This window comes from Pristis pectinata, chromosome 1 (assembly GCF_009764475.1).
Source record: "Pristis pectinata isolate sPriPec2 chromosome 1, sPriPec2.1.pri, whole genome shotgun sequence".
Lineage (NCBI taxonomy): Eukaryota > Metazoa > Chordata > Chondrichthyes > Rhinopristiformes > Pristidae > Pristis > Pristis pectinata.
In genome coordinates, this window is record NC_067405.1 from 27,911,106 (window position 1) to 27,932,970 (window position 21,865).

The following is a 21,865-nucleotide window of genomic DNA, read 5'->3' on the forward strand; positions in this document are numbered from 1 at the left end:
GCTGTATTTTTCACGGTGTCACATCTTCTCCTACACATAGCTAGTTGGTGTTGTTGTCCTGCAGTGGAGCTCCAAGAGAAGCCAAAAAGTACAAATCGTCAACATTGGATCATATTTCAGGCTTCCTTACAACACAGAAAGATTTCTTTCGGCCTATTGAGTTTATGCTTGTTCTCAGAGCATTCCTTTTCCTCCACTAATTTTTTCCTAGAACCGATTTCCCCACATTCCCATAAACTTCCTCTCTCCCTGTCCTGCAGATTCGACCACCCACCGATGCAATAACTGAAACTTACAGTGGCCTATTAACCTATCAATCAATGCATCTTCAGATATGGGAGGAAACTAGAGAATCCAGAAGAAAACCACATGGTCACGGGGAGAATGTGTAGACTCCAGATGACCATGAACAGAAGTCAAAACTGAACCTGAATCCTTGAAGCTGTAGCCTGGGTTAATTCTAAAATTCCCTCTAAAATGCCTTAGAAAGCCACTCCATTGCATGATACATTAAAACAGAGGAAGAATAAATCCAAATTGACAATCCAGTATTGGCCCTGGCATCAAATTCTGAATCAGTGAGGTCACTCCTTGCATATTTGATCTTGCAAAGTCCTTTTCACAAATATCGGGAGACTACGTCAAAGTGGTTTACAGGAAGAAAAGAGTAGCCATACAAGTCTTCAACATTGTCTTCAAACTCCATGAGGACTCATGGTGCGAGGTCAAATATGAATGAGGAAACCGGCCATCTTCCATCAGCTCAAGAATCAATGGCTCAGAATCAGAATCATATTTATTATCACTGTCTTATATGAGGTGAAATTTGTTGTTTTGCTGCAGAAGTACAGTGCAAAGACATAAAAAACTACAAATTACAAAATAAATAAATAAATAGTAAAAAATAAAAGGAACAATGAGGTAAATAAATAAATAGTGCAAAAAGAGGAACAATGTTGAACAACACTTCAAGGTAGCAAGGGCACAGACAGTACCCTGGGTGGAGAAGTTCACTGTCCATCATATCAGCTTGTTGCACCACCACCAACCACACTGACCAGGTGCTGATATGCTTATCTGCTAGATTAGACCTGCAGCAGGTAGGGAGTGAAACCACATGAAAGATAAACCTTTTCTCTCATCAACTTAACTGTGACAGATGACTATGTCCATGAGAGCATTGGTAGAAATCACCACTGCATAGTCTTGTGGAGACAAAGTCCTGTCTTCCCAGTGAGGACATGTGTGGCACCACATGGGATCGACTCAGAACAGATTTGGCTACTCAAAACATCCATGAGGCACTGTAAACCATTATCAACGTCAGAAGTCTGTAACGTTATGCAGTATCCTTCACTCTACCGCTACTTTTGAACCAGAGTGGAGTGACTGGATAAATTTATGGAGACCATAAGGGACAACTTTCTAGATCCATACGTTGAAGGTCCATTGAGAGAACAGGTTATTTTGGATCTACTATTACATAATAATGAAAAAGAGTTAGTTAACTATCTAGTAGTTAAAGTGTCAGTAGGGAAGGTGAATATAACAATAGAATTTTATACAAAATTTGAAAGGATCTTAGTTCAGTCTGGAATCAGGGCCTTAAATCTGAATAAAACAGACTATAAAGGTATGAGGCATAAGTTACTGTGAAAGATTGGGAAATCACATTAAAAGGTGTAACAGTAAGGCAGCAATGGCTAACCTATAAGGAATTAGAATGTAGTGTACAACAAATATGCTTCCCTTTAAGGTAAAAGAAATACAACAGGAAAAGTGGTCCAGTCATGGCTATCAAGAGAAATTAAATAGAGTATTAGATGAAAGGGAAACCATTAAAATGTTACCAAACCGCAGTAAGTGCAAGGATAGCAGAAAAGGAAGACAATCAATCGATGATGAATGAAAAGTAGAATATGACTAGTCAGAAACATAAAAACAAATTGTAAGAGTTTTTACAGTTAAATATAAAGAAAAAAGATCAGTAACAGTTAACATCTGTCCATTACTGAGATGGGAAATTATACTGGAGAATCAGAAAAAGGTAGAGGAATTAATCAAATATTTTGTGCATGTCTTCATGACAGATGACATTCAAATCCTCCCAAAAAGGGAGGAGGACTATAAATCTAGAGTGAATGAGGAGCTCAAAGAAATTACATTATTTAAAAAAAACCTGTATTGAAGAAATAAATGCACCTAAAAGCCCAAAAATCACACGCAAAGATTTTGAAGGAGGTTGATGTGCAGATATGTTGATATGCTGGTCGTCATCTTCCAAACTTCCAAAGTTATAAAGCAGTTCCCACAGTTTGGAAGATGGAAAATGAAATGTAATCCTACTGTTAAATATAGGAGGGAGACAGAGAGAGAAGGGGGGAGAGAGAGAAAGTGAGAAAGAGATAGAGGGTGCCAACAGAGAACTAGAGGCCAAATGACTTGATATCAGTAACAGAAAATCACTGGAATCAATTATTAAGGAAGTGGTAACAGGGCACTTTGAAAATAATGATAAGACTGGGCAGGGTCAATGTGGATCTATGAAAGGTAAATTATGTATGCCAAATTGTTTAGAATTTTTTTAAGTTGCAATTAGGAAAATAGATAACGGCAAACTAGTAGAAGTGGCATATTTGGACTTTAAGAAGACTTTCAATAAGGTTCCACACAGGAGATTATTGAACAAAATCAAAGTGCACAGTATTGGGAATAACATATTGGTGTGAACTGAGAATTGGTTAATGGAGAGGAAACAAAAAGTGGGAAAAAAAACAGGTCATTTTCAGTTTAGGTAGTGGCTGCTGGAAGGATTGGTGCTGGGACTCTGGCTATTCACAATCTATACAAATGATTTGGATGGTGTCATGGGGTGGGGTCAAATGCAATATGACCAGGTTTGTTTTAGATATGAAGCTTGGTGGCAGTATGGGCTGTATGAAGGATGAGGAGGAGCTCCTGGGTGTTTATACAGAGGACATGGAAGATGGGATTTAATGTAGAAAAATATGAGGTCACCTACCTTGCTAGAAAAAAGGTGTGAGAGTTTGAAAGGTACCAGTGTTCAGAAAGACCTAGGTGTCCTTGCACATGAATCAATGAAAGTTAACATGCAAGTTCATCAAGAAATTATTAAGACAAATGGTAGGTATGTTGGCCTTTATAACAAGAGGATCTGAGTACAAGATCAAAGGCATCTTGCTCCACTTATATAAAGTCATAGTGAGATTGCATCCAGTCTGTTCTCCCTATTTAAAGAAATTTATGTTTGAAAGAGATTGTAGCAAAGGTTCACTAATTTGAATCTTATTGAATCCATTCTTGCAATAGTGGATTTGTTGTGTGAAGAGAGATTAAGTAGACTAGGCTTGTGCTATCTTGAGCTTCAAAGAATGAGAGATTATTTCATTGAAGTGTTCAAAGTTCTTAAGGGGTTTGATTGGGTAGACGAGGAGTTCCTGTTTCTCTTGACTGGGATGTCTAGAACCATATTTTCAAAATAGGAGATTGGCCATTAGGCAGAAATGAAAATACATTGATGAGTCTTTGGAATTCCTTACCCAAAGGGGTGTGAAAGCTTAATCATTAAGTATATTCAGATAGAGATTGAGAAATTTTCAGTTATTAAATGAAGTCAAGGGATATGGGGTAAGTGCAAGAAAGTGAAGTTGAGGTAAAAGATCAAAAATTGAATGGGTGGAGGCTGAACAGCCTACCTTTGCTTTTATTTCTTATGTTCTTATTAAACATGGGATTAACTCTTATTTCAAGGCACAAGTCAAGACTGTGATGGATACTTTCCACTTATCCAGGTAAGTGCAGCTCCAAGAAGTTCAGCACCATCCAGGACAAATCAGCCTACTTGCTTGGTACCCTTTTTATCACACTAAACATACATGCACTGGTGCACAGTAGCTGAAGCACCAACAAAATGCACTGCAGTTACTCAACTCAGCTTCTCTGACAACAACTACCAAACTTGCAATCTCTTCCACCAAGAGGACCAGTGTTTACGGTGCATGGTGTATAACCACCTGAATATTCTCCTCCAAGTCACTCTTCACCCTGATTTGAAAATATATTTTCCATCCATCATGGTTGCTGGGTCTACATCCTCGAACTCCCTCTTCGATAACACTGATGGAGTATCGTCATCAAAAGCACTGCAGCAGCTCAAGGTGATGGCTAACCAGCACCTTCTCAAGGGCCAGAGGGGAAGGGCAATGAATGCTGGCCTAGCCAGCAATGTCCAGATCCTGAAAAATGAATAAGTAAAAAAAAGCACTCCTCAAACCCTGCCTTTTACATCACCGGCTCAAGTCTGTCAAGTTCTCATATGGAGTGGTTCAATCATATGTGAACAGACTTTTCAGGCCTACACATTTAATTTGCTTCTCATTAATATATGGCAGCCATTTCCCTCTGCCCCAACTCTACTGGGCCAAAACCCATTGTTGAGAAGTCTGAAACAATAACTGAATCTTTTAAACAGCAATAGCCCATTATACATTGATTGCAGCAAGTTTAAGACCCGATAATGCACAATATTTCCTGTTCATTTCCACTACCTTCAGGAGCAATATGGATTAGAAGCTCACCATGCATCAGTTATGGGGGCAAACGTCAGGAAATTCTGCAAATGATAACAGTGACCCAATGATGACTGTTTTGTTCTAAAATGGAGAAAATAGTTCTCAAACTTCTATAGATTCCATGATGACTTTGTTAAGATCCTTTCCATCTCAACTATTTCTCAGAATATGCAATATTGAGGGCCAAAGCTGGAGATCTCTTAAATATAAATTGTAAGCGATTTGATTATCAGATAATAATGTATTTTGGTATAGTAAATTAAAGAAAGTATGAAATAATACACATATGTAACACAGCTAATTTAATGAAAATAGGTTATAGGAGTTAACTGGAAGAGCAGAAATAAAATGTATACATTTCTCACACTTTCATAATCCTCTTGAAGTATTTATTTCAACAAAAGCACTCAGTAGATAAGATAAATTTGCACAGATGTATAAATAGGATATTTCTCAGCATTAGTACTTTAACAGGGAGTTGTTATTTACAGGTTTAATATTTAATAGTTCCATACATTTTTTCAATCAATTTATTATACTAAATGCTTGAAATTTATAAAAGTTAATTTTCTCTTTGGAGAGAAGGAGGATGAGAGGTGACTTGATAGAGTTGTACAAGATGATAAGAGGCAAAGATCGAGTGGACAGTCAGAGACTTTTTCCAAGGGCAAAAATGGCTAATACGAGGCAGCATAATTTTAAGGTGATTGGAGGAAGATATAAGGGGGATGCCAGAGGCAAGTTCTCTACACAAAGAGTGATGGGTGCATGGAACCCACTGCCGGCAGAGGTTGTGGGGGCAGATACATTAGGAACATTTAAGAGAGTCTTAGACACATGAATGTTAGAGAAATGGAGGGTTATGTGGGAGGGAAGGGTTAGGTAGATATTAGAGCAGGATAAATCGTCGGCACAACATCATGGGTCAAAGGGCCTGTACTGTGCTGTAATGATCTGTGTTCTATGTTCTATGTTCTAATTCTCCCAGATGATGTGATATTATAAATGCAGAGAACCTCTGTGCATGCAAAGATAGATAAACAGGAAATAAAAACATAATGCTTTATTATATGTGGAAAGGGATTGTAATTTAACTATGTGGAAAACAAATTAAAACAGATGGGATGTGTGAAATGACACTGTTTGCCAAGACCTAAAGATACATCATGTACGAATTGACTGATGTTTACAAAGAATCTGCAACGACCTATACATTATTTATGATTCCTCTGAACATTTTCCTTAAGGAAATAAAACAGTATCTTGCAGTAGAATGATGGCAATAGACCACAAACAGTGAGTAGAAACAACATCAATGGCTGTCTTCTCAACAGCAGGTATCAAACCTTTCTGGCAGGTGGTTACACAGTGTCACAATAACTATATCTTAACACTCCATACATCTTTAATTACCATGGTTATTTAAAAGATCACTGACAATGGTGGTCAATATTTAATTGGACAAAGCTGTCTATTGCTACTGATTCTGAAAATGAAGCAATTTCTAAATTCAGTGTTTTAAAAGACTTACATGCGGTCATATTTTATTCTTCTTGATAAAAAGGTAACAAAGACTATAGCTGGAAGCAGAGGCTGCCAGTTTGAGAGGAGCTATTGACACAGTGTTTTTTGCTTTTTTTTCAGCAAAACAGGGATTCTTTTTGCTATGCTTAAGGTATAAGCCAACCGGATGCAATTAAAGATCAGGAAAAAAGTATCAAGTGTCTGTACAACGATATATTTGGTCACCAAATTACAAATACAATAATATTCCTGAGCAAAACTAGATGATAAACCTCTGTTGTTCCTTTTAAAAAAATGCTTGCCATTAGAAAAAAGATCACTGGAATAAAATAAAGATCAATTATTGCTCTGATGAAAAATACCTGTAATCTGTAGAAAAGTAAAACATCATGGACTTCTTTCAACCTGTCGTAAATTTTGTCCTGAATTGTCCCAGTTGGCATTGAGCACAAATTTTAACTACAATTTGACAGTATACTTAAGTTAAAACTTGTAATGAATCTGCAATAACAAGCAAATGTTTTACAGCTTTGTATTCCAATATACAATTATTGTTCCATATTGCAGATCAAAGGGGTGGAGCTCCTATTCAATTTCCAAAGCACCCTTTATAAAGGGCTCATCAGGTGGGCTATAAGCATTGATATTAATTATTGATGCCATTATTAATGTCAACTGCGCCAAAAGTATACGTTTTACATTATAAAGTTCTAATAAAGGCTCGTAAATTTCCACATCCACTACATCCATCATAAAAAATCACTCAAACTATTACATAGCTCTTTGCGTGCTTAATACAGTGGAGCTTGGCACACATTCCGGTTGCACATTACAAGTGGAAATCTTGCCTTACATGCATCTTCAGATGCATCATAATTTTTTTTTGACAGTATTGAGTTCCATGTCTTGATTATTCAACTATTCCCTGAACATTTGAAGTCTGGTCTGAATATAAGTATACTGGGAGTTATGATATTGTGTTTTTCAGATATTTATAAGCTTGGATAATTTTGAATGTCACAAAATTAGTATTAATATGAATTTGCAATTATTAACAATTTTTTAATATTTAGAAATGAATGCACAAAAGTTCAAAGTGCACAGATAACACAAGTCACTCTTTGTACTTGTGGTTTGAGATAGAAAGATAATAAATTGTTTCTGGTGCAGTGAACCCAATTTATTTTCATCTGTAAAACTCATTAGCAGGGCATATCAAAAAACACTACATTATGCTTTATAAAAACTGCATTATGCTTTACAGAATCTGTTGGCAAAGGGAAAAAAACACAAAAAGAGATTTGAGTATATTCAATAATAAATTCACCCTTTTCTGAAAGATGAGAAAAAATTTTGATTTTATACTAAATGGAAATAGCCTTGTTTTAAAAAGGCAGGCGAAACTAAAATGGGTGTCAGGAGAGCAAAATGGAATTAATCTGAGCCCATTGAAATGCAGACAACCTACAAATTTCAATGCTAACTGCTCATCAGAATGTGCAACATTACTAACCAGGCTTTTCAATAGCCACTCACACAAACAGCCCCAAACTGTAACACCTTAGTGCCTTTTGAAGGATAGGCTTATTCTGGCTTCAGCAGGTCTTAGTCATCATGCAGGAAGTGAATCCGACACAGGAAACTGAGAAATAACACAAGGGAGATAGCAAGCTCTCAAGGATTTCAGACAGTACTCTGGAAGCATTGGGGGAGCAAGAAGAGTAGGAATAAATGCCCTTTAATCACAGGAGGCAGACAACCCAGCAGATGCACAATCTACAGATATTAGGAGCAAATGGCTACAGAAGTCAGTCCCAACAGACAAGCCGTGAGAATCTGCATACAATGATATACATAGTCAGAGTCAATGAATGCACTTTCAAAAGGCATGTTCTAGAACTGCACCAATTCTAGCTCCTTAGCTCACCATTCCCCCATGATTTATCCAACAAAGATCTTTATCAGCAAGGATTTATACCTTACATTCATATGCTGCACCACATTTTCACACACTTGGCATTTCTTCAAGCCACATGCTCTCAGCTATTCAACCATGATAGCCTAATCAGACTGGAGGACTGTCAACTGACACACATCCATCTCTCCTACAGAATAAGATTGTTATGGAGAAGGACAGAGATGCGCTGTAAATTAAGGAACACTAGGACAAGCAAAGCCACATGGAAGTCAGGCACTAAGGAAATACAGGTGTGATTAATTTACATTTGCAAAAATATACCATGATTTCATTTGCATAATATTTATTTTATAGCATATTTTATGTTTGCAATTGTGGTCAAGTCATAACATTAACATGGAGGAAAAGGAATGGGAGACTGCAGCTGAATGGGGAATGGGGAATACAGTCAACATTGCCTCACTGAAGAACAAGAAATAGGAGCAGGAAGGCCTTATGTTCTTTCAAGCCGGCTCCACCATTTGATAAAATCAGAGGTCGAAGAATCTTAGCCTCAACTCCACTTCCCTGCCTGATCTCCAAAAACCCTCAACTCCCCCATAATCCAAAAAGCTATCTCTCTCAACCTTGAATATATTCAGTGATTCACCCTCCAGGTAGAGAAAATTCCAAAAATACATAATACTCACTCCATCTTAAAAGGCAACACGCTTTTTGAAACTAGGCACCACCAGCTTTCCCCCATGAGGGAAACATCCTCTCAGTATTTATCCTGTCATGTTCATTTCAGAATCTTATATATTTCAAAAAGATAATTCTTCTAACCAGTTATAGGTTCAACCTATTTAACTCTTCCTCATAAGACAACCCCTTCAGCCCATTAATCAACCCAGTGAACCTTCTCTGCAATGCCGTCAATGAGAGAAAGTACCCTGTACGGTTGTAGCAAGACTTTCTTGCTTCTTTATTTCATCTCACTTTCAATAAGGACCAACACTTAATATCACAATTCCGATATTATACCCCATCAGCCAGATGTTTGCCCGCTCACTTAACTTTCATATTCCTTTGTAGGGTATTGGTGTTTTCCTCAAAACATGCTTCCCCACGTACCTTTTCACTGCCAGCACGTTTGATAACTAAAGATATTTATTCATTAATCACATGTACATCAAAACACACAGTGAAATGCATCTTTTTGTGTTACTGAGAATGTGCTAGGGGCAACCCACAAGTGTCGCCACTCTTCCAGCGCTAACATAGCATGCCCACAGCTCCTAACCTGTATGTCTTTGGAATGTGGGAGGAAACCAGAGCACCCACAGGAAACCCACATAGACATATGCAGAACGTACAAACTCCTTACAGACAGCGGTGGGAATTGAACCCGGGTCACTGGCGCTGTAATAGTGTTACAGTAACTGCTACATTACCATGCTGCCCTACCCTTGGTCCCTTCATCAAAATCATTATGCACATTGTAAATAGCTGAGGTGCCAGTAATAAACTCTCGGGCACAACATTAGTTACAGCTTACCAACCTAAAAATGACTCTTTCATTCTGAGTTTCCGCTTTCTGTTAATTAGCCAGTTCTTTACCCCAAATAGCATGAGTAAGCTCTTGTGTAAGTAACCTTTTATGCAGAACCTAGTCAAATTCTGGAAATCCAAAAACACTGCATCTATTGGTTCCATCTTATCCACCCTGCCAGTTATGTTCTCAAAGAACTCTTAATAAGTTTGTTAAAGAAGATTTCACTTTCATAACAGCAATAATTGATTATATGCTGATTTTCTAAATAACCTTCCTGCACTTCCTTAATAAGCATTTTCCCAATGGCAGGTATTAAGCTATCGGTATAAGCAGTATACTGCTTTCTGCCCTATCCTTTCATGAATTAAAGATGCTACGTTTGTGGTTTGCCCATCATTTGTGGGAGTACAGTCAAACTAAATGAATGATCAAGGACACAGCAGGTTGAAACTAAAGTAGAAAAATGTGAGGACATTCACTGTGGTAGAAAAAATAATAAAGAAGAATATGCTTTAAATGGTGAGAAATTGAAAGGAGTCATTGTGTAAAATCACTGAAAGTTAATGTGCTGTACAGCAAGCAGTTAAGAAGATAAATAATATGTTGGCCTTTATTGCAAGACGATTTGAGTGTCAGAATAAAGACTTCATTTTGCAATTATATTGGGCCCTGAAAGGAATATTGTGCATAGGTTTTGCCCCCCTACCTAAGAAAGGCCATATTTACTATATGGCAAGCTCAACTGAAGATGCTGGAAATACTCAGCAGGTCAAGCCACATCTGTGGGAAGAGAAACCGGAAACATCAGAGAGACACAAGAGATCGTAGATGCTGAAATCTGGAACAAAAGCAAACTGCTGGTGGAACTCACCAGGTCAGGCAACATCTGCACAGGGAAATGGATAGACAACGTTTCAAGTCGAGACCTTCCATCTGGACTAACAGGGTAGAGCCAGCATAAAGAGGTGAGGGAAAGGGATGGGGAAGATAGGTGGATCTAGGTGAGTAGGGGTGACTGGCAGATGGAGTAAGGTCAGGGAGGGAAAGGTAGAAATAGCGATAAAGGCTGAAAGATGATAGGTGGAGGCAATAAAGGGCTGCAGGTGATGGAAACTGAAAGGAAACAAAAGTGGAACATGGAACAAAATAAGGGAGGTAGGGTGGGCAGATGGGAACAGTGGGGGGAGGAGGTATAGGAGCCTGAAGACCCACACTCAATGTTTCAGGAACAGCTTCTTCCCCTCTGCCATCAGATTTCTGAACAGTCCATGAAACCGAGAACACTACATCATAATTCCTCTTTTGCACTATTTATTTATTTTTATAAAGTATAGTAATTTTTATGTCTTTATGTCTTGCACTGTAATTCTGCCACAAAACAACAAATTTCACGACATATGTTAGTGACAATAAACCTGATTCTGATTCTGATTCTGATTCTGATTCTGATTCGGAGTGGGTGGGGGAGGGCTGGGGGTGTGGGGTGTGTGTAAGAGGACTTGGGTAGCTCAGAAGGAGAGAGGAAGGGACAAAGCGGAAGCAGGTTACCTGAAATTGGAAAATTCAATGTCCAGGCCATCAGGTTGTCAACTACCCAGGTGGAATATGAGGTGCTGTTCCTCTAGTTTGTGTTTGACCTCACCATAGCAATAGAGGAGGCCAAGGACAGACAGGTCGGCGTGGGAATGGGGAGGGGAATTCATAAGAAAGTATTGAGGATACTGGGCCTATACACTCTTAAGGTTAGAGGAAAAGAAGTGATTTCAATAAAGCATACTAAATTCTTCCAATGCATGACAGAGTTAATATAGGGATGAGGGTTTGCCCTGAGTATCTGGGTCCAGTAGTCACAATCTAAAAGTAAGGAATCAACAGTTCAACACTGAGATGAGTAGGAACATTTTCACCCAGAGGGTAGTAAATCCTTGGAATTTACTACCCAAAAGGGCCTTGGAGGCTCAGTCACCAAGCATATTCAAGTCAAAAATCAATAGGATTTTAGGATTAGCCACTGTCTTATTGAATGGTAGAGCAGGCATGAGGGGCTGAATGGTCTTCTCTTGCTTTTATTTCTAGTGTTTTTATGTTGGTACCTTCCTGGAATCAAGGAAATTTTGGAAGATCAGAAGAATTTCATGAATATTTGGCACTCTCAGCTCTGGCTGTTCACACCAGAAATGCTGCAAAGGTCTCCTCAAGAGGGAAATCAAATTTATCTTTATGTACAGCCTCAGCAAAACAATTGGGTATCTTGGTTTCCATCTCATTTCCCCTTTCTCTTCCAATTTCGTTGGCCTGGTTTGCATGACCTCTGCACATTCACTCAGTCATGCTTTACTTCAAAGGTAGAGTCCACTAGTGCCCCCACACATGAATTTCAGGATAAAACCTTTCTCCGATGGTACACCACTCTGCAAAGACTTTGCAAACATGAGACAGCAATAGAAGTCAATCATCAATTAGTCTGAAACCAACTGTTGAGTCCTTTCAATAGCACTGGAGAACATTCTTTGTCATCCTTAATTCACATTTAGTTATGAGGGATACATCAATATTGCATTTTAGTTGATGTTGCAATCTGCCTGCTTTGAATTCTTCTGAAGAAACAATATCTACATGCTCCTGTACACTTTCACCAAGGGACTATAGGTATTACTGAGCTCATGTACATGGCCAAAGTGACTTCATGGAAACATGCTTTGTAAAACTCCGCTTTACTTCTTATACCAAGATAAATCATCATCATGTAAATTGCATAGGGCCTCGCTAGAATAAAAACAGTGCAAATATCACAAAAGTAGTTTCCAAACCATCTTTCAAGTCAGTGGTGTCCTTGTAAGATCATTTTCCATCCAGTGCAAAGCCAAGCTGCATGTTCCACACTGTACAAACACCAAACATGGCTCTCTGGAAACGAGCAGTGGAGTGACTTTGCTGAGATTCGGATATGTTATTAAAAATATTCCATTAAAGCCGAAGTACCAAACGTGACAGCTTTCAAACATTTGACAAAGACTTAGTTGACACAATGTATAATACCAGAGTTCTCAATCTCCCTGCATTGTGCCAGTAATTGTGAGCACTTGGATGGCCTTCAGTCACCGGCCCATCGATTTAAGTGTGGGGCCTTTAGTTACTGCTGTATCTCCAAAGAGTTTTTCCTTATTTGTCAGGACTATCCCATAGACAGGAAGCAAAACAGTGAGAAAAATAAAAAGAGAATAAGAAAGAGGAGAGAGGAAAACATTAATGCCACTCGCTGCCTTTGTCTCACATGGGAAAAGTAACTTGCTGCTTTTAGGCATGCTTAATACATTCCAACACTGTTTCAAGTATACCTCACAGGTACATTGAGTGGCCTGAGATATTGATTGAAAACTAAAACATTAATCTTGAAAAAAAGTATGTAAACAGGCTCTACACTCATGAACAAGGATAGTCAGCAATAAGGATAAATAACAGAAGTCCCACGCCACCAGGTTTAAGAACAGCGACTTCCCCTCAGTCATCCCGTTCTTGAACCAACTGGCACAACCCTAATCACTACAGACCAACAACGCTATGACCACTTTGATCACTTTGCACTAAAATAGACTTTTTTTTTGTTCTAATTGTGTTCTTTCTTGTAAAAATTGTGTATAATTTATGTTTAATTTATGACTTTCTCATGAATACTGCTTATATGATTATATGAGCCTGTGATGCTGCTGCAAGTAAGTTTTTCATTGCACCTGTGCATTCATGAACTTGTACATATGACAATAAACTTAACTTTGAATTTGACTTTGACAGATGTGTTAAAGAAGAAGCAAGATAGGCACATGAGGAAGAAGAAGGATAGAACTTGAATCAAATTAAATAGATTGGCTTAATTCACTTGGGCTGAATGTTTTGTCTCTATGTTGTATACACAATGTAAATTGTTAATGTGGAAGATATCATTTTATATAATCTTTAGGAAAATCTTGGGGATAACCCATAAGCAATACAAACCAATCCTAATCTTATCAACAAATCCTGGTAATTCATTAACTCACAACGAAACATCACAAGAAAGGGTCTGCTAACCCTTGCAGAAGATCAGAAGCAGGTTTATTATCACTGAAGTATGTCGTGAAGTTTGTTGTTTTGCAGCAACAGTACAATGCAAGACATAAAGACATGAAAATTACTACAAGTTACGAAAATAAATAAATAGTGCAAAAGAGGAATAACAAAGTAGTGTTCATGGGTTCATGGACCGTTCAGAAATCTGGTGGCAGAGGGGAAGAAGCTGTTCCTGAAGCATTGAATGTGGGTCTTCAGGCTCCTGTACCTCCTCCCTGATGGTAGTAATGTGAAGAGGACATGTCCCAGGTGGTGAGGGTCCTTAATGAATGATGCCACCTTCTTGAGGCATCGCCTCTTGAAGATGTTCTCAATGGTGGGGAGGGTTTTGCCTGTGATGGAGCTGGCTGAGTCTACAACCCTCTGCAGCCTCTTGCAATCCTGCAGTCCTGCATATTGGAGCCTCCATACCAGGCAGTGATGCTACCGGTCAGAACGTTCTCCACCAAGATAGATCCTCTGAGACTTTGATGCCCAGGAACTTGAAGCTGCTCACCCTTTCCACTGCTTACCCCTCAATGAAGACTGGTGTGTGTTCTCCTAACTTCCCCTTCCTGAAGTCCACAATCAATTCCTTAGTCTTGCTGGCATTGAGTGTGAGGTTTTTGTTGTGACAACACTTAACCAGCCAATCTATCTCACTCCTGTACGCCTCGTCATTGCCATCTGAGATTCTACCAACAACAGTGGTGTCATCGGCAAATTTATAGATGGCGTTTGAGCTGTGCCTAGCCACACAGTCATGAGTGTAGAGAGAGAGTAGAGCAGTCGGCTAAGCGTGCATCACTGAGGTGCGCCAGTGTTGATTGTCAGCGAGGAGGAGATGTTATTACCGATCCACGCTGACTGTGGTCTCCCGATAAGGAAGTCGAGGATCCAGTTGCAAAGGGACTTACGGAGGCCCAGGTTTTCAAACTTTTTGATTAGTACTGAGGGGATAATGGTGTTGAGTGCCGAGCTGTAATCAGTAAACAGCAACCTGACGTATGCTTTTCTATTGCTTAGGTACTCCAAAGCCAAGTGTCTGGAGAGTCAACGAGATTGCGTCTGGTATATACCTGTTGTGGCGGTAGGCAAATTGCAGCAGGTCCAGGTCTTTGCTCAGGCAGGAGTAAATTCATGACCAACCTCTCAAAACCCATCACCACAGTAGATGTGAGTGCTACCAGGCGATAGTCGTTGAGGTAGCTCACCCTGCTCTTCTTGGGCACCAGTATGATTGATGCCTTTTAGAAGCGGGTTGGAACCTCCAACTGCAGCAGTGAGAGGTTGAAGATGTCCTTGAACACTCCAGCCAGTTGGTTGGCACAGATTTTCAGTACCCTGCCAGGTACACTGTCGGGGCCTGATGCCTTTCAAGAGTTTACCTCCTTGAAGGAGATTCTGATGTCAACCTCCGAGACAGAGATCACAGGGTCGCCAGATGCTGTGGGGATTCGCATGGGTGTAGTGTTATCCTCCCTTTCAAAGCGTGCATAAAAGGCATTGAGCTCATCAGGGAATGAAGCATCATTGCCATTTATGCTGTTAGGTTTCACCTTGTAGGAAGTAATGGCATGCAAACCCTGCCATAGCTGTCATGATAATATTTGGCTATGAAACAGGAAGTTTAATGAGAAAAGCATATTTTATTTTAAAGTTGCACATTAGCAGTATAGTTCTTAGCAGATAAACAATAAATATACAGTATTAACTTGTAACTGACTCTGAATTTATCATAAAGCTTATTCTGATTGAAATTTGTGTGCAACTGTCAATGAGATAGAGTGGTGTTACATGAATTCTGACAGCATCTATCCTTTCCTTCAACACTTCTGATTAGCTGATTCCAACAACCTGCAATTTGTGAAAAAGCGGCTTTTCCTTGTAATTCCTTAAGCAGATGATTCATATTATTGAACATTTTTGTTTTGAGATATCAATAACAGGCATTTCCAGATACAATGGATACTGTAGAGAACATTCAATTAATCTAACACTGTCAATCTGAAGCATTGCTATCATGTGGAGATTTGTTTTGAAATGGAAAGCTAAATAAACCTTGTCGTACCCACATTATATACTGGAACATTGAGTTTGTCAGCCAACAAACTGGTGGCGCTGCAATTCCTGTCTCCTTGCCCAAAGACTCCATTATGTGACTTGACATTATTCAACTTTGCCTTTTCTTTGAGTGCAACTTCTACCCCCATTCTCCACTCTTTAACAAGAATACACAAATATGCAGAAATTATTTTTAATCTTTGTCAAAATTTCTTTAGAGTCAAACCACATAGCTTGAAGGAATCACTTAATGGGATGCCCATTTGAATTTCATGATGAGATACTTCTTTAAGGTCTCTCAAGAAGGTTCAACCTATATTGAGAATATAACCAAAATATTTCATTAATACGACTCCTTGGGCTACTTGGAAGCACATAGGAGTGTCGAAAGCATAGAAAACATTTTTTGACCTATGACCAAGAAATAACTATTAACCTTCTCAAAACATTGAGTAATTCTGGAAGTGAAATGTAACCTACTCTATGATCATTGTTTTCCATGAACAACTTAGAAAATAGGAAGTACATTCAAGATTGCTTTGAATCACTACTTGATCAAATTAATAGATATTGGATTTTATCAACACAAAAGGAAATTCAACGTATGTGAGTACCCAAAGTAATAGGTTGCAATTTTGTTTATCTGTATTTTCCAAAGAGCATAAGAAACAGGAGCAGCCATGTGCCATCCAACCCCTTGAGCCTGCAAATTATCTAGAGAATATATTTTACATTCAGTCTCGGAAAAGCAAATAGGAAGAAGCACAGACGGAGAGATTGGCTGATAAATTAGATACTGAAAGAAAATATAAGCAACAAGACAGGAACAAAAACATCATTAAAACCAAAGTGCATGTAAAGTTTGAATTTGAGGACTGCAAAACAAAACAAGTTGAGATGGAAGAATTTACAACTAAAGGAATGTTAAGGGATAAATGAAATGAAAAACATACAACCATATTTGCTAAACTCTGAGCATTTTCAAACTGATTGCAACTAACCTTGATTATTCTTACACAAAATCCTTTGGTTGTAAAAACCTTGCCCACATGTTCGATTATTTTCTGCCATGCAAAGGCCCTCTTCAAGAAGATCCCAATGATAGCAAACTGGGTCCTCACAAAGAATGGCTTCAATAAGATGCGGACATTTTCCAGCACTGGCAGTGGGCTCTCCAACCACATGGCGCCTTCTCACCTTGAACCCTATAATATGAATTGGTTACCATTTAGTGGAGTAAACAAAGATAGAGTACATAGTATTTAGAATAACCAGTGGAAGATAATTACATTACTCAACCTATTAGTGTTTTAGACAAGTTAAAAGTATCGCAATTCAACAACTAAGACTTCTGAAGATAGTTCTGAAGTCAATTCTGAAGATATTGACAGTATCATAATTATTGATTAAATATCCACTATCAATAACTTATTTAAGGAAACAGGTGATACTGGAACTGTAAGTGCCACTTAAAGTGCTGTGTTGAATAAATGCTTTAATAAAAAGTAAGATGCGAATCCTAAGGCCACAGTTATAAATATTCTTCAGGCTAATATACAAAAGCATTAATAGCAACTGTAATGTAACTGCAATCAAGATCATCTAAGTATCATAGGAAAAAAATGAACACTTTGTATAAATACCCCACAGAAGTGCATATGCTGCAGACAGGAATATCCAAATTCCACATTATGGAAATAAAATTAGGCAAGGACAGCAATGTAACAAAATTGTGGCAGCATTAGTTGGCAACTCTTGAAAGAATAAACAGTTGATTGGTTGGTTGACAGAGGATTCATTACAATAGTGTGCTTGGAATTAAAATCAGAACATGTATTTGAATAGGGATTTTGATCTACCATTTTTGTCACTGGATTTGTTAAGTCTGCAGTTTCAGTATGCCATTGCTGTAGAGACTGTGAAATTAGTTTCAATATTTCTTAATTCAGAATTGTAAGTGCAATGAAGGAGTATCAAGGCTATTATGCACATAAAGGCTTATGCGGATGACTATAATTTTTTTTGGTCTCCCTTGCTTCGGTAAATTGCATAAATTACACCTGTTTTAGGTCTTTCAGAATCTCTTACTCATCTCATAGTGCCCATCTTATTTTTGTGCTTCCTTCTATTCCAGCACCTTCCAAGGGGAAGAGGCAATGGCCCTTTGCAGCACCACTCCATTGCCTTGGGATGATAACATTCATACCACTACCCTTTTTACTCTAACTTACTGTTGCAAATCCAGACAGTTACCAATTGTTGCAAGAGTACAGTCTGAAGCCAGGCTTTACAGACCCACAGCTGCTTAAGGTCATCCTGTAGGGCCACCTGTGCTGCTGCAATAGAGCAGAGACATACAAGCCATGTGACAACCATTGAGGGAACACCGCAGAGATGCACAAGGACAGCCAAAAGCACAATGAAGATAGTCACAAAGGAGATGTACTAAGGTAATCTTTTATGTTCACATGTTTTCTGTCATGGTTCTATGTATAAATGTGACTTTGGAGATAATTTGCTGTAGTCTTTTATAGGACCACTGTATTCTTGCAAACACTGAGAAGGTCAACAACAATGGGAAGGTAAGATAGATACTGCAATAGGAATAGGAATTTGAATTCTGTTTATTAAAGATGCACTGTCATAAGTTTTTCTTTGCCTGCCCTGCTAGAAAAAAAAGCTTCTGATGATACTCCACAACTTCTGTCAAGGTCTGAGACCACGTTATCAGCCTAAAATTCCTTGACCATGATAAGCTACTGGTGCTCACCATTCAGTTACTCACTACATTTGCATTTATCGTGTAAACAACACCACACTTCCCACCCCCTCCCACTCTCACCCCTTCCCCCACTGGTGAGAACCTCTTTACAATAGTTTTCCCAGTCCTCACCGCAGAACCTTATAAAGTGCAGCATCTACCACAGTTTCAGTTAAATTACCACTAAGTTAAGGAGCCACAGCACGATTTAATTTAAGATCAGATTAAACTTCTTTGCCTGCGTAATGTGTTGCTAATATTAAGGTTGTGGAACCTGCCTAGAGGGCAGACTATAAAAATAGAAAAAGAAAAGCAGAGCCAAAGTGATGACAGAGAGAATTGGCCAGTTCTAATATAGACAGAAAGAGAGAGCAAGTTACCTACAGCTGCAGAATTTATTATCGAGTCTGGAAGACTGCAACATGCTCAAACAAGAGGTGAGGCGTTGTTCCCAAAGCTTGCATTGGGCCTGATTGTAACAGTATAGAAGACCATCGAGAGAAAGGTCAGAGTGGGAGTGGGATGATGAATTAAAGTGGTAGGCAACTGAAGCTTAGGGTCACTCCTGCAACCTGAATGCAGGTGTTCTGCTAAATGGGAATAATTCAAAACCTTTCGAAACCAATTTAAAATTAATCAAATTTTTTTTAAGATTTAAATCAACTGTAAAAAACTGCTGAATGTAATCTGAATGAATTTTAAAAACTGTAAATGACCAATTAATTATCTTGGTCCCTTGCAGTTGTTCCTGTCTACAAAAATGGTTGTAATTGTTGTCCCTGCACCAAATCTAACCTAACACATTTCCCACTGCAGGAATTGCATGCTGCCATTGCACTCCATGTTGCCAAAACTTCAGTGACTATTCTCAGGGTATTTCAGACAGAAAATCTTTGGAAAATCTGTGTCAATTACTACTTTTTAAACCTTCAACCTCAATGATGCTTGCACTATGAAGGTCAGTTTGTCAACTTGCATTATGCCACAAAGATGTGTGCTACTCCTATGGTGTAACAAGCGATTTTCCTTTTCAAAGGAAATTAGTTAGCCTTTAACTCTCCAAAATGTACCCTGCATCCACTTTCATTTCTAATAGCAAACATATTTGAGATGTTTTTCTTCTTAATTCAGAGAACTTTTTTCGGTACAACATGTTGGCATGGTGACTTCATCGATTGCTTTATTTTAACTTCCAACAAGAAGAATTAAAATTGAAAATTGCTGAAGTTATGCATAGGTAACTTCCAAGCACCCTACAAAGTATCCCTACATGACACTGGAGAAGTGTAACCATTATCTTTCTATTAAAGCAAACAATTCCTGAAGGCTTTATAAATTGGTATTTCCTCCCACACCTTGTAGGTTCTGCACTCTCTTTTCTGGTTGCAGTTCAAGTTTTATGAGCAATTTGGATAGAATTTGCTTCTATTAGCATAGTGGTAAATCATCCAAGTTTATTTACAGCTTGAAGTATCCACTAGTCATGGCAAGTAGCATTAAATAACCCATGAATGATAAAACAACAATCTCCATACTGAATTTACATGTGCAATTCATGAGCATCATGTTTTAAAGATTTAACTCTTACCTCCCATACAGTACTGCTGGAATGCTATTTAATATATTTGGCCTATTTTTATTTGAACCATTGGATACAAGTACATAGAAAGGATCAATTCAAGCAAAGGTTAAATAAAACAATAAATTGTATCAAAAGAGTTGGCATACAAAAGATTTTAAAACTCAAATGTAATGAGCATCTAATTATTTTAAAATATACAGATGCATAAACTAAGATTATGCCATTTCACGGCTACCAATTGCCAGCTGAACAATACACAGCAGTGAAGTTATAAATTTTCACAAACAGCTGGAGCATCGTTATTGTCCTTTATATCTCTCAAGCAGTTCATTTGAAGCCATCAAATTCTAAAGCTGTCAGCAGAATTTCCTGAACTAACTTTGCTATTCACCAATCAGAAGGGCAAGGGAGCATCCTCTCCTTTGTCTACCAATCCTTCTTTGTACACTATGATTGGACAGTAAACAAGAGCTTTTTTTGAAATCACAGCCTGAACCTGTCACAATAATCATGATTATTCAAATAAATGATCAATGCAAAATTTATGATTCTAAAGATTTTACAGCGCCAGCGATCGGGGTTCGATTCCCGTCGCTGTCTGTAAGGAGTTTGTATGTTCTCCTGTGTCTGCGTGGGTTTCGTCTGGGTTCTCCAGCTTCCTCCCACATTCTAAAGACATACGGGTAGGTTAATTTGGGGGTTTAAAATGGGCGGCACGGACTCATTGTGCCAAGAGGGCCTGTTACCACGCTGTAAATAAAATAAATAAATAAATAAAACATTCCAAAACCCGCCTGGGTAAACATAATACATGGAAGGAGATTTAGCAAAGAAACTAAAATACTGGGGTCAAATTTCCAAGATTAAAACTAAACTAACACTTACAGTTAAGACTAACAGTAATGAAGACGATAACAAACAATAGAGAAAACACAATAAGAATATGAAAAAGAAAATTATTAGAGAATCGAAGGAGATTTGATGGGCATGTGAGAAAGAATAAGTTTCAGAGCCACTGGGAAATAAATAGGCAATTGGGACTGATGGAAGTGTTCTGCTCAGAGCTAGTATGGGCCAATGGACCAAATGGCCTACTTCCGTGTCATAGTGAGTAAGTAAACAAACCAATTGTTCTTCTGAAATAGCTAACAGAACAGAAAATTATATCATTGTACTGGTTAAATGGGAGTGACACAAATGTACCTATTATTAGGCACGTCTGCTTTTAGTCTCCAAGACTGCACTGTTAAATGTTGTAACTGAATTAAAAAGCATCATTTGCCATCTTCTTGTTCCTTTATTATTTACTCCTTCTACTCCCTTGCCAAAATTGTTTGTTGTGACTTTTGATTGCAATGTCCTGCCTCTTCTAAAGAAAAAACTGCCCAGTTTCTCTCATTTTCCTCCTTCAACTTCAGCCTCAGTAATTTGACTTCATTCTTATTGACCATTGTGATCTGCCTATGCCCCCACTTCACAAAATTTTTAATTTTTAAAGTTAAGAAATTTCCTATCTTTCAAACATCTTTGTCTAATTTTATGCATTGTGAAACAGTCTGTGAAAACTTTGGCTAATCATTTGTCAATGCTTTGGAGATCTTCAAGCCACTTGATAGAGTCTGACTCTATGCACTCTTAAATAAATAAATATATTAATTCCGGACAGAAATACTTACATTGCCATCTAGTTTTCTCCCAAGTTACTTTACGTCACTGTCAATATTTCATCATCCTCTGACATTTGTTCAATAACTCAAGATTTTCCTACACCATCATCCTTGTTGCTGGCATTGCTCCAGTCCCC

At 38.3% G+C, this 21,865-nt stretch overlaps 1 protein-coding gene across 1 annotated transcript in view; it reads right to left on the reverse strand.

The window, feature by feature from the left end:
• Nucleotides 1-21,865, reverse strand: part of thsd7ba (thrombospondin, type I, domain containing 7Ba) — a 448,905-nt gene that overhangs the window by 347,679 nt on the left and 79,361 nt on the right. Inside the window, exon 5 of the mRNA XM_052026976.1 lies at nucleotides 16,720-16,923. Within this exon, the coding sequence (XP_051882936.1) occupies nucleotides 16,720-16,923 (204 nt within the window). The remainder of the gene's footprint in view (nucleotides 1-16,719; nucleotides 16,924-21,865) is intronic.